The sequence below is a fragment of the Triturus cristatus genome, chromosome 1_2 (assembly GCF_964204655.1).
Source record: "Triturus cristatus chromosome 1_2, aTriCri1.1, whole genome shotgun sequence".
In the NCBI taxonomy this organism is placed as follows: Eukaryota; Metazoa; Chordata; class Amphibia; order Caudata; family Salamandridae; genus Triturus; species Triturus cristatus.
This window is the reverse complement of record NC_140580.1, coordinates 1,017,239,907-1,017,257,424: the sequence shown is the minus strand read 5'-3', so window position 1 is coordinate 1,017,257,424 and position 17,518 is coordinate 1,017,239,907. Positions and strand designations below refer to the sequence as shown.

Genomic DNA, 17,518 nt, shown 5'->3' with positions numbered 1-17,518 from the left:
TTTTTTACGCGCACGCGTACTTTTTGCCGTAAGCGCACCGTAAGCGTACCGTAAGCGTACGGTAGGTCATGTGATCTTGAAACACAACTTTTGATTGGTTGAAACTACTTTCAGTTCTAGAACTCTCCTACACCACACCCATTCCCCTCATTTCTGCTTGTGATCCCTTGGGAGAAGGAGCTGGTTTGTCTTTGGGATACGATGGCAGAACAGCAGAGCTCTTCTGAGAGTGAGGCTAGCACCAGCAGCACTGTCTTGAGGCAGAGAGCGAGGAAAGTAAAACCTTCTTATGTTTGGGATTATTTTACTTTTCCAGAAGGCCAGCAAAAGGTGAATGCACCCTTAGTTACTTGCAAGCTGTGTCAGCGTGTACTTTCTAGAGGTAATCCTAACAGGAAGTATTCCTTTGGGAATCACACCATGAAGAGACACCTCCAGGATGTACACAGAAGGACACATGGTCATCTTTTTGGAGGTAACTCTTCAGAAAGACGAGCCAGTACATCCACAGCAGCTCAGCCTGGACCATCACCTGCAGGGCTTACTCCTTCTTCTGCAGGTCAGGTGAGCCCTTCATCTGTGGGGGGAGAATCTCCTTTTGCTGGCCCTCTGGAAATGAACCCTCGATTTCGGAAGGTTGATATTCATTGCACATTTTGTAAAGCTCTAATTTGTTATAGGGAGACCAGTGTTTCCCTAGTGAATAACAAAATAGATCAGCACATTTGTAGCTTTGAATGATTTTCCCATGGTTCCTTTCCTCTGTCCCTGCATGAACACAACGGTTCTTTTAAGAGCCAACCTTATCTTTCATCTTTTTTTTACATTTTTTTTAAAAAACTTTTTTTTTTTTTTTTACCGTACGCATACGGTAAGCGTACCTTTTTTTTATTTTTTAAAAAAAACACTAAAAATCATTTTTCACATTACAAGGTCCTTGAAAGACTACAATTATTACTATTGACTTACCATACTCACTGAAAAAAATATTTATTCATTTGTTTTTTTAAAAAATTGTTTTTAAAATGGTTGTAGTTTACGAAAATTTTCTATATCGATCTGAAAAAAAAGAAAAAAGTATTAATATTTTTAAAACATTTTATAATACAGTACACATATTTACATTTTTTCCCAAAAAATATTTTTGCCTTATTTTTGCTGTTTTCAGAATATATTGCATTTCACTATAAATTGTGAAAGCAATTGCATTCATCATTTTACAGCGGGCAAAAAAAAATAACAATCTCAAAGATTGTATTAAAAAAGCCCAGAATCTCTTCTCACTTAAACTTATCATTACAGAAATGCATATTATTCTTAAAAAATGTCATCTAAAAACAATACTTTTTTCTTTAAAATACCGTCTGATATTTTTGTTTCAGAAGTACATTCACAATAATATATCTCAAATAACTCCAAAATACATCTGATTTTATTTCCTTTAGGCCAAATAGTATTTTTTATTCTTTCCCTGGAATAAATTTCCAAGGGAAAACCATTAAAATTCTAAAGTTTAATCTGTCCAGATCTCACCGATTCTCTGTAACATTTTGGTTCACGAAAATTTTTCGAATAATTTATTTAGTCCACAATAGAATTGCTTACTTTTCCACATGGCCAAATAGTAATTTTTGAAATTATTTTTGAAAAAATTTCCAGTGGCAGTCCAATAACATTCCAAAATTTAAAATGTGCAGAAGTTACCGATAATCTCTAAATTATTGGTTTTTCAAAATTGCATTAAAAATTTAAAAAGTCCACATTACAATTGGTTATCTTTCCTTTAGGCCAAATGATAATTTTAAAAATCTTTTTTCTACAAAATTGCAATGGTAATCCTGTAAAATGGTAAAATTATTTTGTCCAGATCTTGCCAAGTCTCTCTAAAATTTAGGTTTCAGGAAGATTAGATAGGAATTTGCTAAATCAAAAGGCAAACGTTGTTTGAAAATCAATTGGGAATCATTACACAGTGTCCATCCTTTTTCACATTTTAGATAAACTGTGTAATGTCCAGAAGTAACAGTAGGTCCATCATGGAAAATTATTGCAACAGTTACAAAAGTTTTTCCTGAAATTGATAATTGCTGTCCTGTAAACTTCTTTATTAAAGTATCCAATTTTGATCCATCAGCTCTACATCGTTGCATCATTAAAATTACATACTGTCCGTATTCCCTTAAAATTAATGTTGATAACATGTCAGAATTACACTCACCACATTTCATGCTATGATTAGCATCTTTAACTAAGTTTGCAAAAGTGACTGTTTTACTCTCTGGCAATGTCAAATAAATAAACCTTTCATTATCAACAATAGAACCACTTATATTATAACAATTATCACAACTATGTTCCCATTTATAAGAGAGACCAAAAAAAATGTCAATGGGAACTCCTTCTTCTTCCACTACCTGAAGAAAATACATCAAAAATTCGTGAGCATCTTGCTGTTCATTTTGAGAAAACTGTGTTCGTCCTGAACATACATCTAAAAGTTTTCTAATATCAGTAGCACTTTCTATTTGAGTTTTATCTTTACTCAGCTTTTGAAAAAGGAGACTGAGCTCTGAACAGAATCTTTTTCCCTGATTTATTATTATCTGCTCTTGCAAACTTTCCAGATAAAAAGCAACATTCAGCACTACATTTGCGTAGCAGTTGACACCAGAGCTATTTTCAAAATGACATCCTACAACCTGTTCTTCATTTTCCTTATTCTTTTTGCTTGCAATTACATCACTCCTCTTTTTTTTCCTCTTCTCTACATCTTCATTACAGATATTCTCATTTCTCCTTTTACGAGAAACTACACGTTTCTCCAACACAGGATACTGACCTAAATGAGGAGCATAGCTTCTTCTTAATCTATTATACTCCTTTACACAGTTTGTATCAGCACTAACTTTTGAGTCATCGAAGTCTATCATGAATAAACCTGATAATGTTTTGACTCGTGACAAAGCAACATATGCCATACCTTCTTTGAACACACTAGATCCAATGTTCACAAATGCACAATCTACAGTCAATCCTTGAGACTTGTGAATAGTTACAGCATATGCTAGAGAAAACGGAAACTGCTTCCTACGTACATATAAGTCTTTCACAAGCATGAAACGAACTGAACAACGACAAATGTCTTTAACTTCCTCTATCTGATCAAATTTTATTTTTAACCATTCAATTCCATCTTTTTTCTGATAATTAATAAAACCCACAACTCTTCCCATCGCTCCATTTACTAAGCCTTTTTCAACATCCAAATTTCTCCTTAAAAACACTCTACAGTTCATGCAAACATATAGATTTTTTTCTAATCCTGCTGTTTTGGAGATGTTCTTCTCTAGTGAGTCCAATTTATTTTTCAGTTTGCCTGTTACTGTGACAGTAATTCTTCCATCCTCAATTTTGTCCACTGCTTCCAATTTCATGATCTCTTCCTTTTCCAATTTCAAAAGCTCCTCATTGAATATTGAGCATTCACGTAGAGTTGGCATTAAGCAGATGACACTTTTGTTTTCTGCAATGTTCTTGTATATCTTCTCTGCAACTATTTCTTCCTTTGGAAATAAATTATGTAGCAGCCGAGTCTGTAATGCTTTTTTGCCAGCTTCTGTGAGTAGTCCAATCCTGATATCTTTCAGAATACTTCCATATTCTTCATCGTTTGCTTGCCTCATATTAGTTGTAAGTTCCTTGTACTCAAAGAAGGACCAAATATTTGTATTACCGATGCTTCCCAATGACTTCTTCGTGTCTTCATGTGTCACAGTATTAAACACTGGTTGTCCTTTAACCGGAGTAAGTTGCAAAAGATCCCCAAAAACGATGACGTGTTTTCCACCAAATAACACGTCATAGTCTGTCTTCAAAATTTGCTGCATTCTTAAATGCACAAAGGCAAGCATTAAGTTTGATACCATGCTCACCTCATCAATAATGAGAACTTGCATCTTCTTCAATACTCTTGAAACTTCCAAGCATGCTTCTCCAGTTAGCTTGTTGAATTGTATTTTGTTCTCATGCTCCACTGGTAACATTAGCAAACGATGTAAGGTGATTCCTTTTATGTTATATGCTGCTAACCCAGTTGGAGCAGTAACCACACAAGACAAAGTAGAATCTGTTTTTTGCTTTAGGTAGCTTCTGATGACTTTAATTAGGAAACTTTTTCCAGTGCCAGCTTGTCCGCTTACATACATCCTGATTGGATGAAATGATGTGCATGAGCACTCTTTTTTTTCATGTAGAAATCCGTGATCAATTTTGTTTTTGATCTCTTCATAAATTTGTTGCTGCTCTTGATTCAGTTGTCTTTCCAAATTTTCTAAGTCTATAAATGCTTCTTGAGCTTGATTCATAGCCGTTTCCACTTCATTCATGGCTATTGATGCTTCATTTTCAACGATTGGTTGTCCTAGGGGATCTTGACTGTATGTTCCTGAACTTTGGCTGTCCTGAGAACTGTCTCTAGCAATTTCTGCTGCAATTGTAGTTTCCTGTTCAATTTCTTCATTTAACATTTGCAGATAAGTTGAGAATGTACTGCATTGTATGCTGTCTTTGCAAGCATTAAAAGAATCTTCATAGCTCTGGAATTCTCCCAGTAGTTCATCCTCTGAACGCCATGGTTTAAACAACTGTAAAAGAGCCAAGTAGTAAAATTCTTTCTTGTCGGTAGTGTCGCAACTCAGCTTCCGGTGATTTATCAAACTTCCTTTGGTTTGCTTCACCAAACATCCTTCTTCACCAACGACTTTATATTTTCCATTATTGATGTCTTCTGCAGCTTTCCGTGAATAAATGTAGTTCTGCAGCACTTCATAGAGACACATGTTCTCCAGATGATGACTTCTCTTGGGATAATATGTGTCCAACATGTTTGTTTTCAATATATCTGTACTTTCAGGTTCGAACTGTGCCAAATATTCAATTTCTCCAACAGATTTCAGTACCCGATTTCTCATTGCTGCAAGGCCTAAACTTGCCCAAATTATTCTTCTTGACTTCGAGTAGAGACTTGCAGAAGATAATCTATCTGAACATTCGTAGGATCCAATTTCTCGATGCGATAACATCTTCAAACTGAAACTGTACAGCTTCTTACTGACAGTCTTCTCGTGAGAAATCTCTTCCCACATTTCCTTCAATTCTGTTTTTTCTGATTTCGTATTGTAAGACGTTACATATCGAGCAACAGCAATGGAATTGTCAGCAACATACTGTATATCCATGTTAGCGTTCCACATGGATAAAATGACTGGGTTGTAGTCATTTATATTTTTTGATTCTTCTTTTCTTTTAAGGTTGTAGGTATTCTTAGGTGATTTTCTTGTGATAGTATGTCTCACAGCTGACATAAAACTGTTGACTCTTCCATTTGTAAGAACAGGTCTAGGAAATCCAAATCGACATTTAGTGTAGTATTTTTCTTTGCTCTTGTATTTCCGTCGACAGTATTTTCCACACCGATGACTTTGGAAACGTAGAACTTGCTCCTTTAACTTGTACTCTTCTGTGCTTTTAGGTATAGCACATGTTGCATATTCTTCAATGTAAGATAACACTGCTTCATCAGTATCTGTTCCAAACTTTGGGGCATCCTTGATCCACAGCAGCATATGAATATGAGGAGCACCTCTTGCCTGGTACTCTTTTCTCCAAAAGAAATCCACTACTTCTCCAAGGGGTGGATTTTTTTTATTGCAGATGAAGGACATCATAGCCTCAAATCTATGATTGAAATATCTGCAAACATTAACCGGATCCAATGAGCACAGTTCTCCTGCTGTCTTGTATTCGATGTTTTCAATGTTTGAATTGGCCTCTCGTAGAAAATCCAGTAAATCATCCCAAGCGTACTCGGCGCAGCTTAGGGTAAGGAACCATGTTGGTGTTCCTAAATTGCGTAACATGCATTTTAGTTCACCATGGCGTCGGTACCAATATTCATTTGTCCCACGCTGACAAGCCATCAGATTGATCAGTTGTGTTTCCAAATGATCATCTCGGTGCTGCACTTTCTCCATAAAATCCTTAGCAGACACATTTTGTAAATGTACTCCACTTTTTAAAATGTGATTTACTGCATAAGACAGTGCAGACAAGTCGCTTTCAAATAAAAGATGGAACAAATAAGGGATACTTTGTCGAAATCTGGGATCTTCAGCATATAGTCTTGTAGTCCGATACTCAGAAGCTGGAATCTGTTCCGGACGTTCATCGTATCGTCCTCCTTTTCCTTTAGGAAACAGCTGGGGAAAACATCGAGCTTCCAAGCTCTCCTCCCATACACTCACGGGATTTCCTTTTGCTTTCTTCATCTGAAAGAGATCAATATTGTCTCCCATAACTTCTTTCGAATGGAGAGGATGTATGCTAAAATGTTCATAAATTTCTTCTTCCTTTGACTTGTCCACTTTTTCAATTTGTCCACTTGGTGTTTCTGTATCTCCTTGTAAATCTTCTTCTTCTTCTTCTTCTACTATATAAATTGATTCATACCATTTGTTATTTTTTTTCAAATACAAATTTGCTCTTTGTACTTTCCGCACATCTACCAGCTCCTGCCAAATCTTCTTATTCTTTGTAGGTACACCATTAACCAGAATAATTAATGGTTCAGTTTCCAAAGTATCCGCATCAATAGTTTCCATATTTTTTTTCAAATCCAAGGGCAAATACACCACTCTACCTTTTAAACCTCTCACTAAATCTGAAGGAGGTAATTTACCAGTTTTGGGCTCCATACGTACTATGGTCTGGAACGGATGAACACATTGAATGAGTATAGACTCATATGTATTTAATTCAGAAAGTTCAGCAGGAATAGCATCCAATTCTAAATTATTATGTACAGCTCTGGTCGGCATTCTATTTTCCTCTAACTTGTTGTAGCAGTATTTACAAATACGCTGATCTTCACCCAATTCAAAACAATTTTCAAGAAATATATATGTTGCAAAATCCATCCACTTATAATTATCTTCATTTTCACTCTTTCTGTAGAGATCAACATTCCTAGTTTGTTTTCTATAATGAGTTCTGCGGCAACAAATACAAGTAACATTTGGTCTTTCATTAGAGACTATTGCAAATTTTGTTATGTGATCATTAAATGTCTTACTTACACAAGGTTCTACATTCTCTTCCACTTCTGCCTCATTTACTGTGTCCTTCTCTGCACTGTTTTGTTCAGGACCAAAGTAACAAAACTGAATTTCATCAACAACCTTCTCTACATCTGATACCGTTCCTCGGAACAGAGCCCTATTCAATTCATTTAACTTTATTGCTGGACTTTTGGCAAAATACAACCGTCTCACAAACTTTCTCATTTCAGTATGATGAACAGCCAGCATCCTAAAATGATGGAAAACACTATTGCACACTTTTCTAGATAGACAAGCAAGAGAATGACCCTGCAAACCAGTATTCTCTCTCACTCTGCATGGATCCAGACTTTGAAGCACCTTAATCTTTTGTTTTACACTTTTTTTACTATATTCTCTTAGAAACTCTCGAAATCTGTCAATAGATTCCTGACGCACAGTGCAAATACTACTACAATTCCAAGTGTACACTGGGGCTTTAGGACGTCTCCCCATTGCCTCATCTGCCATCACTTGTACCTCATCTCTTGGAACCATTATCTCCTTCTCCATTATGCAACCATTTTTTACTTCGTATGAACGACCTCTGGTGTCAACTGCATGCAGCAAACTATTACTTTGAAAATAGCTCTCTTCATTAAAAAAAGGTTCACTACTTGAGCTATGCATCCACTTTCCTAAAAACACTTTACAAAAATTTGTTCTGTTCACTACTCTTTTGCTTTTGCTTTGTGATTTCAGTACATTAACCATTTTATCTAATGTACGCATCCTATTCAAAATTAATATGAATAGTTTCCTTTTTAATTCTAATGCCTTTGCTGCAATGGCTTCAATTTCTTTTTTTCTCTTATAATATTTAGCCTTTTGCTTATATTTCTTTATATCCTTTATCAAATTGGACATAACTCTTCTCTGAAACATTTTTCTACGTATCTCTTTAAATGCTGTTTTTCTGTTTATGTTAAACTTTTCAATTGCAGAAGGTATATTTGCATTAACTAAATCCTCAATTTTTTGCTGTTCTGTAGGTTTTGTTACATTTTTCCGAGAACAGACATTTTGTACATTTTTGTTTGTTTTCAATATTTTGTTTAGGAATTGTCTTTTTTGCTTACCAGAAGATTTTTTCTTTTTCCCAACATCAGCATCTTCTACTAACTTTGGTCCTCCAGTTGTCCTCAAATATAGTTTTTTTTTTAGCGTTTTTTGAACTCGAGATTTTGTAGGCATCTTAAATTTTGTTCACTGTTCTTCAGCAATACCTGCAAAAAAACTAAAAAAAAAATTCTTTATTGTATTTAAATATATTACTACATTTCTTTTCACAATAGTCACAAAACGAAATTTCTTTGCCAATTTGAATGCACACAAACTCCTCTTTTTTTTTGGGCAAGTGAAAATCTGTATAACAAACTGTCACATTATGAAACCAAGCTGTTTTTTTTTCAGACCACCACCGTGTGTATTCTCTGTGACTGCCTACACTCCAGCAGGGGCAACCAGCCTTAGTGATGCTGAATGTATTTGCATTACAGACTTAAACCTGAAAACCCCACTCGCTTCTAATTACTGTGCATGACTATACATGGCAAGCACATGGGTGTGTGCTAAACCTCTGCTTCTTCCCCCAAAAATTCGCTCCTCTTTTCCATCTACTGCAACTGTGAAATCACCAGAGCAAGACGCAATACATTTCTGCCTATAATTCTTCTATGCACACAGAGTCATGTTTTCACATTAGTGCCAAAACGAAATTTCTTTGCCAATTTGAAAGCACACTTACTGCTCTTTTTTTTTTCGGGCCAAGTGAAAATCTCTTTTTACACTTTGAAATCACTTTTACAGACTGACACATTCTGAAACCTTTTTTTTTAAATTTATTTAAATGCACATGTCCAAGCTGTTTTTTTTTCAGACCACCACCGTGTGTATTCTCTGTGACTGCCTACACTCCAGCAGGGGCAACCAGCCTTAGTGATGCTGAATGTATTTGCATTACAGACTTAAACCTGAAAACCCCACTCGCTTCTAATTACTGTGCATGACTATACATGGCAAGCACATGGGTGTGTGCTAAACCTCTGCTTCTTCCCCCAAAAATTCGCTCCTCTTTTCCATCTACTGCAACTGTGAAATCACCAGAGCAAGACGCAATACATTTCTGCCTATAATTCTTCTATGCACACAGAGTCATGTTTTCACATTAGTGCCAAAACGAAATTTCTTTGCCAATTTGAAAGCACACTTACTGCTCTTTTTTTTTCGGGGGCAAGTGTATATCTCTTTTTTCAATTTGAAATCACTTTTACAGACTGACACATTCTGAAACCTTTTTTTTTAAATTTATTTAAATGCACATGTCCAAGCAGTTTTTTTTTCAGACCACCACCGTGTGCATTCTCTGTGACTGCCTACACTCCAGCAGGGGCAACCAGCCTTAGTGATGCTGAATGTATTTGCATTACAGACTTAAACCTGAAAACCCCACTCGCTTCTAATTACTGTGCATGACTATACATGGCAAGCACATGGGTGTGTGCTAAACCTCTGCTTCTTCCCCCAAAAATTCGCTCCTCTTTTCCATCTACTGCAACTGTGAAATCACCAGAGCAAGACGCAATACATTTCTGCCTATAATTCTTCTATGCACACAGAGTCATGTTTTCACATTAGTGCCAAAACGAAATTTCTTTGCCAATTTGAAAGCACACTTACTGCTCTTTTTTTTTCGGGCCAAGTGAAAATCTCTTTTTACACTTTGAAATCACTTTTACAGACTGACACATTCTGAAACCTTTTTTTTAAAATTTATTTAAATGCACATGTCCAAGCTGTTTTTTTTTCAGACCACCACCGTGTGTATTCTCTGTGACTGCCTACACTCCAGCAGGGGCAACCAGCCTTAGTGATGCTGAATGTATTTGCATTACAGACTTAAACCTGAAAACCCCACTCGCTTCTAATTACTGTGCATGACTATACATGGCAAGCACATGGGTGTGTGCTAAACCTCTGCTTCTTCCCCCAAAAATTCGCTCCTCTTTTCCATCTACTGCAACTGTGAAATCACCAGAGCAAGACGCAATACATTTCTGCCTATAATTCTTCTATGCACACAGAGTCATGTTTTCACATTAGTGCCAAAACGAAATTTCTTTGCCAATTTGAAAGCACACTTACTGCTCTTTTTTTTTCGGGCCAAGTGAAAATCTCTTTTTACACTTTGAAATCACTTTTACAGACTGACACATTCTGAAACCTTTTTTTTAAATTTATTTAAATGCACATGTCCAAGCTGTTTTTTTTTCAGACCACCACCGTGTGTATTCTCTGTGACTGCCTACACTCCAGCAGGGGCAACCAGCCTTAGTGATGCTGAATGTATTTGCATTACAGACTTAAACCTGAAAACCCCACTCGCTTCTAATTACTGTGCATGACTATACATGGCAAGCACATGGGTGTGTGCTAAACCTCTGCTTCTTCCCCCAAAAATTCGCTCCTCTTTTCCATCTACTGCAACTGTGAAATCACCAGAGCAAGACGCAATACATTTCTGCCTATAATTCTTCTATGCACACACAGTCATGTTTTCACATTAGTGCCAAAACGAAATTTCTTTGCCAATTTGAAAGCACACTTACTGCTCTTTTTTTTTCGGGCCAAGTGAAAATCTCTTTTTACACTTTGAAATCACTTTTACAGACTGACACATTCTGAAACCTTTTTTTTTAAATTTATTTAAATGCACATGTCCAAGCTGTTTTTTTTTCAGACCACCACCGTGTGTATTCTCTGTGACTGCCTACACTCCAGCAGGGGCAACCAGCCTTAGTGATGCTGAATGTTTTTGCATTACAGACTTAAACCTGAAAACCCCACTCGCTTCTAATTACTGTGCATGACTATACATGGCAAGCACATGGGTGTGTGCTAAACCTCTGCTTCTTCCCCCAAAAATTCGCTCCTCTTTTCCATCTACTGCAACTGTGAAATCACCAGAGCAAGACGCAATACATTTCTGCCTATAATTCTTCTATGCACACAGAGTCATGTTTTCACATTAGTGCCAAAACGAAATTTCTTTGCCAATTTGAAAGCACACTTACTGCTCTTTTTTTTTCGGGCCAAGTGAAAATCTCTTTTTACACTTTGAAATCACTTTTACAGACTGACACATTCTGAAACCTTTTTTTTAAATTTATTTAAATGCACATGTCCAAGCTGTTTTTTTTTCAGACCACCACCGTGTGTATTCTCTGTGACTGCCTACACTCCAGCAGGGGCAACCAGCCTTAGTGATGCTGAATGTATTTGCATTACAGACTTAAACCTGAAAACCCCACTCGCTTCTAATTACTGTGCATGACTATACATGGCAAGCACATGGGTGTGTGCTAAACCTCTGCTTCTTCCCCCAAAAATTCGCTCCTCTTTTCCATCTACTGCAACTGTGAAATCACCAGAGCAAGACGCAATACATTTCTGCCTATAATTCTTCTATGCACACAGAGTCATGTTTTCACATTAGTGCCAAAACGAAATTTCTTTGCCAATTTGAAAGCACACTTACTGCTCTTTTTTTTTCGGGGGCAAGTGTATATCTCTTTTTTCAATTTGAAATCACTTTTACAGACTGACACATTCTGAAACCTTTTTTTTTAAATTTATTTAAATGCACATGTCCAAGCAGTTTTTTTTTCAGACCACCACCGTGTGCATTCTCTGTGACTGCCTACACTCCAGCAGGGGCAACCAGCCTTAGTGATGCTGAATGTATTTGCATTACAGACTTAAACCTGAAAACCCCACTCGCTTCTAATTACTGTGCATGACTATACATGGCAAGCACATGGGTGTGTGCTAAACCTCTGCTTCTTCCCCCAAAAATTCGCTCCTCTTTTCCATCTACTGCAACTGTGAAATCACCAGAGCAAGACGCAATACATTTCTGCCTATAATTCTTCTATGCACACAGAGTCATGTTTTCACATTAGTGCCAAAACGAAATTTCTTTGCCAATTTGAAAGCACACTTACTGCTCTTTTTTTTTCGGGCCAAGTGAAAATCTCTTTTTACACTTTGAAATCACTTTTACAGACTGACACATTCTGAAACCTTTTTTTTAAATTTATTTAAATGCACATGTCCAAGCTGTTTTTTTTTCAGACCACCACCGTGTGTATTCTCTGTGACTGCCTACACTCCAGCAGGGGCAACCAGCCTTAGTGATGCTGAATGTATTTGCATTACAGACTTAAACCTGAAAACCCCACTCGCTTCTAATTACTGTGCATGACTATACATGGCAAGCACATGGGTGTGTGCTAAACCTCTGCTTCTTCCCCCAAAAATTCGCTCCTCTTTTCCATCTACTGCAACTGTGAAATCACCAGAGCAAGACGCAATACATTTCTGCCTATAATTCTTCTATGCACACAGAGTCATGTTTTCACATTAGTCCCAAAACGAAATTTCTTTGCCAATTTGAAAGCACACTTACTGCTCTTTTTTTTTCGGGGGCAAGTGAAAATCTCTTTTTACACTTTGAAATCACTTTTACAGACTGACACATTCTGAAACCTTTTTTTTAAATTTATTTAAATGCACATGTCCAAGCTGTTTTTTTTTCAGACCACCACCGTGTGTATTCTCTGTGACTGCCTACACTCCAGCAGGGGCAACCAGCCTTAGTGATGCTGAATGTATTTGCATTACAGACTTAAACCTGAAAACCCCACTCGCTTCTAATTACTGTGCATGACTATACATGGCAAGCACATGGGTGTGTGCTAAACCTCTGCTTCTTCCCCCAAATATTCGCTCCTCTTTTCCATCTACTGCAACTGTGAAATCACCAGAGCAAGACGCAATACATTTCTGCCTATAATTCTTCTATGCACACAGAGTCATGTTTTCACATTAGTGCCAAAACGAAATTTCTTTGCCAATTTGAAAGCACACTTACTGCTCTTTTTTTTTCGGGCCAAGTGAAAATCTCTTTTACAGACTGACACATTATGAATCCACCATGTGTAACTACAACAAAAACAATTCCCATTTCTATTATTCATTTCTTAAGTTACCACATACATCCCCTCTCAAACTGTAAACTCACCTTTAAAATTAGTTAGTTGTGAAAGAAATGTGTCACTCAAACAGCAGATTATCAGAGCCAGGATCTCTGTTCTGTACACCTCTCTCCTCTCAGCAGAACCAGATAATGGCAAACTTTCCCTCTATTTTTCCACACATATACATGTAAGTTTCAAATCTCAGTGCTTCCCCCTTTTTTTCAAATGTAATGACACATTTCTATTGGTTGAAAACCAACCCTTTTCCAAAAGTACCCTGCCCCCAACTTGACTTCTGCCTAGTACCCTTCCCCCAACTTGACTTCTGCCTGCTACCATAGCAACAGCTCATGGAACACTGCTGTGTGCAGTTAGGTCAGAAGTTCGACACACAATGTTTCAATTCCACAGAGCAAGAGTGCTTGACTTTTCAAACCTAACTGCAAATCCATAGTACTGTTCTTTGGTTACACATTTTTTTGTACCAATACAAAACATGCTTCTATTAATTTTCACATACAGCCTAGTTTTTTTTCTAGAATGGTATGAAACAGCCAATCAGTTCTTTTTGTTTTGTAAAAAATATGTATGCCTCCATTTCCAAACTGTCTTTCTTTTCATATTGCCATTCTACTGAAAGACACCTCCTGAGTGCATCCAGTTCTCCTTTGAAGATGTTCACAGTGTGGATTGTAGGGCACAGCTATGTCTTCTGGAGTGAAAAGTTTGCAGAGAAAACAGATATGGTGAGAGACCTTGCTTTGCCAAATGTAGACATTAAATGGATTGGTCAGAGAGGGTTAAAGTGGCACCAATTGATGCCATTGGTGAAATCCTTCATGCAAATCCAACACCCTGACCTCATAATAGTGCACTGTGGTGGCAATGACCTAGGCACTTTGACTGGGGTAGGTCTGGAAATGCTTATGAAGGACACCTTTGCACAACTGTTTTCACTTTTCCCTAAAACTGCCTTTGTGTTTTCCAACATATGCCAAAGGCAAAAATGGAACTGGTCCAATCATTTCTGTCCACAGATTGACAAAGCAAGAAAGCACGTCAACAAATCTGTTTCTGCTTTCCTCCGTGACTATGGTATGGGTGCCATTTACCACAACAACTTGCGTTACGACATGCAAGACATTTATAGAGGAGATGGTGTGCACTTCAATGATGAAGGGAACAGAGTCTTCCTCTTGAACCTTAGACTCTGCATCGGTACTTACTTGTAGGTACCACTAAAAAAATGACTCCATAAACACAACAGCTCTTTTTAGAGCTCCCTAATTTCTAAACTCTTAAATCTGATTTTCATTTATTTATTTTTATTTTTTTTACCGTACGCTTACCGTGAGCTTACCGTACGCGTACCCCGTGATTTTTTTTAAAATCAATAAATGTTTTCTTTGTACTTTTCTGTCCTTCTTTGACCCCCTTACAATTGTTAGGGGGTCTGTAACTCTCCTCATTGCCCCCTTTCCTTGTTTTCACTCTTTTTTTTCAGAGTGAAATACACAAAATGGCGGCCGCCGCTTCCTGGTTTCGGCCGATTCGAATGTTTACTAAGATCTAAGAGCCAATCAGAATCGCGCTCGCGCACGCCACCGTACGCTCACCGTAAGCGTACGGTAAGCGTACCGTAAGCTGGCTCAGATATATATATTGATTTAAAGGCTATTTTCTCAAAATCAACTGAACTGATTTACACCAAACCTACAAAAGGCACTTCCTTGACCTACGGACTACCTCTCTGCCAAATTTCTAGTAATTCTGTTCAGCCGTTCGGGCTGTAGCTCGTTCTAAAGGTCCTATGGAAAAATGCATGGGAAAAACGCGTTTTGGGACCCCCCTTTTATCTCAGCCCCCGCTTGACGAATCCCCCCGAGACTTTCAGGGTAGGAGCGGAGCGTAGCGCCCCACCTATTTTGAGAAATTCGCGAGGATTCGTCGACCGGCGCCAAAGTTATTCAAAATAGAATGTTGAGGTTTTCCTATGGAAACGTGGTCCTAACTATAACTACCTACTGGCGACCGCCAGTAGGTAATATATATATATATATATATATATACATGAAACATTTACAACAATCTGAAAAATAAATAAACAATATTTAAAAAATGAAAAATCAAATATATTAAATATATAAAAATAAAAAAGATTATAATATTAATTACGTATAACAAAAACCTACAAATATTATATAAAATAAAATAATGAATAAATTAAAAAGAATTAAATTTTAAACTAGAAAATATTGACAAACAAAAAAATTAATTAATACATAAATGTATTTATTTTATTAACTGCCCTATAACACTACCCCAAAAACAAAACACTTCAACATTTTAAATCAAATTTACTTCCATAATAACAAAATTAATAATCAATTACAAAATATTATTAATAAAAGTAACTAATAAACAATAATTGATTACACACACTTTAACACAACACACACCTAAATTAAACTATAAAATAATAAAACACATTTAAAAAGTATTTGTAAATTAAAAACTATTACTATTAACAACTAATATTAAAGTGATGAAAATGTATTTAATACCCACCCTTTACCCTTTAAAAGTAAAAACAACACACAAAAAATAAACAATTACCCAAAATAAATATAAAATAACTAACATTAATTGACAACTATATATTAATTAATTAAACACAAATTACTTCCCACCCTTTACTCTTATAAATGCCACAACACACACCTAAAACTAATTACACAATTACCATAATAAAATTGTAATTAATTTAGTTAATATCAATTAACAACATATTTATAATACAAAATAAATAAATTACTTAACACGCTTTACCCCTATAAACCCCAAAACACACACCTAAAATGTATTACAAAAATACCATAATTAATTGGCAATTAATTATTTGGAATTTATTAACAACCATTTATTAATTCATCAATTACAAATAAATTACTTCCCACCCTTTACACCTATAAACACAAGAATGTACACTTAAAATTTATTTCACAATTACTATAATAACTAATTACCAATTTATTAATTAAAATTAATTAACAACCAATCATTAGTTAATTAATAATAAATTACTTTACACATTTAAAACTATAAAAGCTCAATCAAACAAATAAAAAATAATCAATTAATTTATCATAATTAAGGTAATTCCCACCCGATTCCCCTATAAACTCAGAACCCGGTACGGAACTAAAAACGCAAAATTTGAATTAAAAAAATTAATATCTACTAAAAAAGTAACAGATATATTCAAATTACAAACAATTCTTATACAAAAAAAATACATCACATACACATAAAATATATACTAAATATTAACATAACATTAATAAAAAAACTATATTTTTAACAAATATATTTTTGTAAATGATATTAAACACTTCAATATTTTTTAAATCGATATTACTTACCTTTAGTCAATATTCTTGACCAAGGTATTTTTGCTGTCGATATTTCTGAACCACGATATTTATTACTCGATATTTGTGCAATTTGATATTTTTTACTCGATATTCTGTCTGCACACTGGGAGATCCATATCCCGTGACTCAAGTATATTAGAGAGACACTGGTTAAATTAGGTTGCCCTGAGTCATTTAAAATTCTAAAGAGCATCATAAAGAGGGACATGATCTGGGGAGAAAGGCATTCTTTTTTATTACTCATGAAGTCAGAAAGGGAAGCAAGAAATCCTAGTAAGCCCTCAGTACATGCACATGTATTTTAAAAAACATGCCTATCCCTGGAGCTTAGCGTGGCCACAGTTACCTTACCTCACCACAATTTCTTTTTGACAAGATTTACATTGACTCTACTGCATTGGATGTTGGGGGCCCCACGGGGTCAGCGAAAGGTGGAGGAGTTGGGGCCTTGTACATGTGCCAATTGTTCTCCACAGGACACAATGCATTTTATTATGTTTTGTGATCACTTTAGTGTTTTGCGGCAACAGTACATTGTTCCATTGTTCAGCGGGAAGCACTTCCAGTAAGCAAAACCTGATTTGGTTTATTTTAGGATGCTTTTAAGTCCCCCTGTTTGTTTTTATGTGGCCAGCTTCTTGGCAGGAGCTCTCAGAAATAGGAAAAGGCTACCTAGTGAAATAGCACAATGAGGGTATTTGTTCAAAGGATTTGCAGCGCATAGATGTACAGAAATGGAATTTAATACATTTTTATCTGTTATAGAAGTATTTTTTAAATATCTACGAGACTAGTCTGCTGATGTTTTTGGTTTTATTAATATGTGTTTGTGATATATAGTTGTATTTTTATTGTTGTATGTATTTTTAAAACACTTTTTTATCATGTATGT

At 36.0% G+C, this 17,518-nt stretch overlaps 1 protein-coding gene across 1 annotated transcript; it reads right to left on the bottom strand.

Moving 5' to 3' along the window:
* Nucleotides 1-1,377: 1,377 nt before the first annotated feature.
* Nucleotides 1,378-13,346, bottom strand: LOC146868610 (uncharacterized). Its single transcript, XM_085615833.1, has 2 exons — nt 13,237-13,346; nt 1,378-8,391 (listed from the first exon to the last, which is right to left on the bottom strand). The coding sequence occupies exon 2, from the start codon at nt 8,346-8,348 to the stop codon at nt 1,884-1,886; it is 6,465 nt and encodes a 2,154-aa protein (XP_085471959.1). The 5' UTR covers nt 8,349-8,391; nt 13,237-13,346; the 3' UTR covers nt 1,378-1,883.
* Between the last annotated feature and the right edge of the window lie 4,172 nt (nt 13,347-17,518).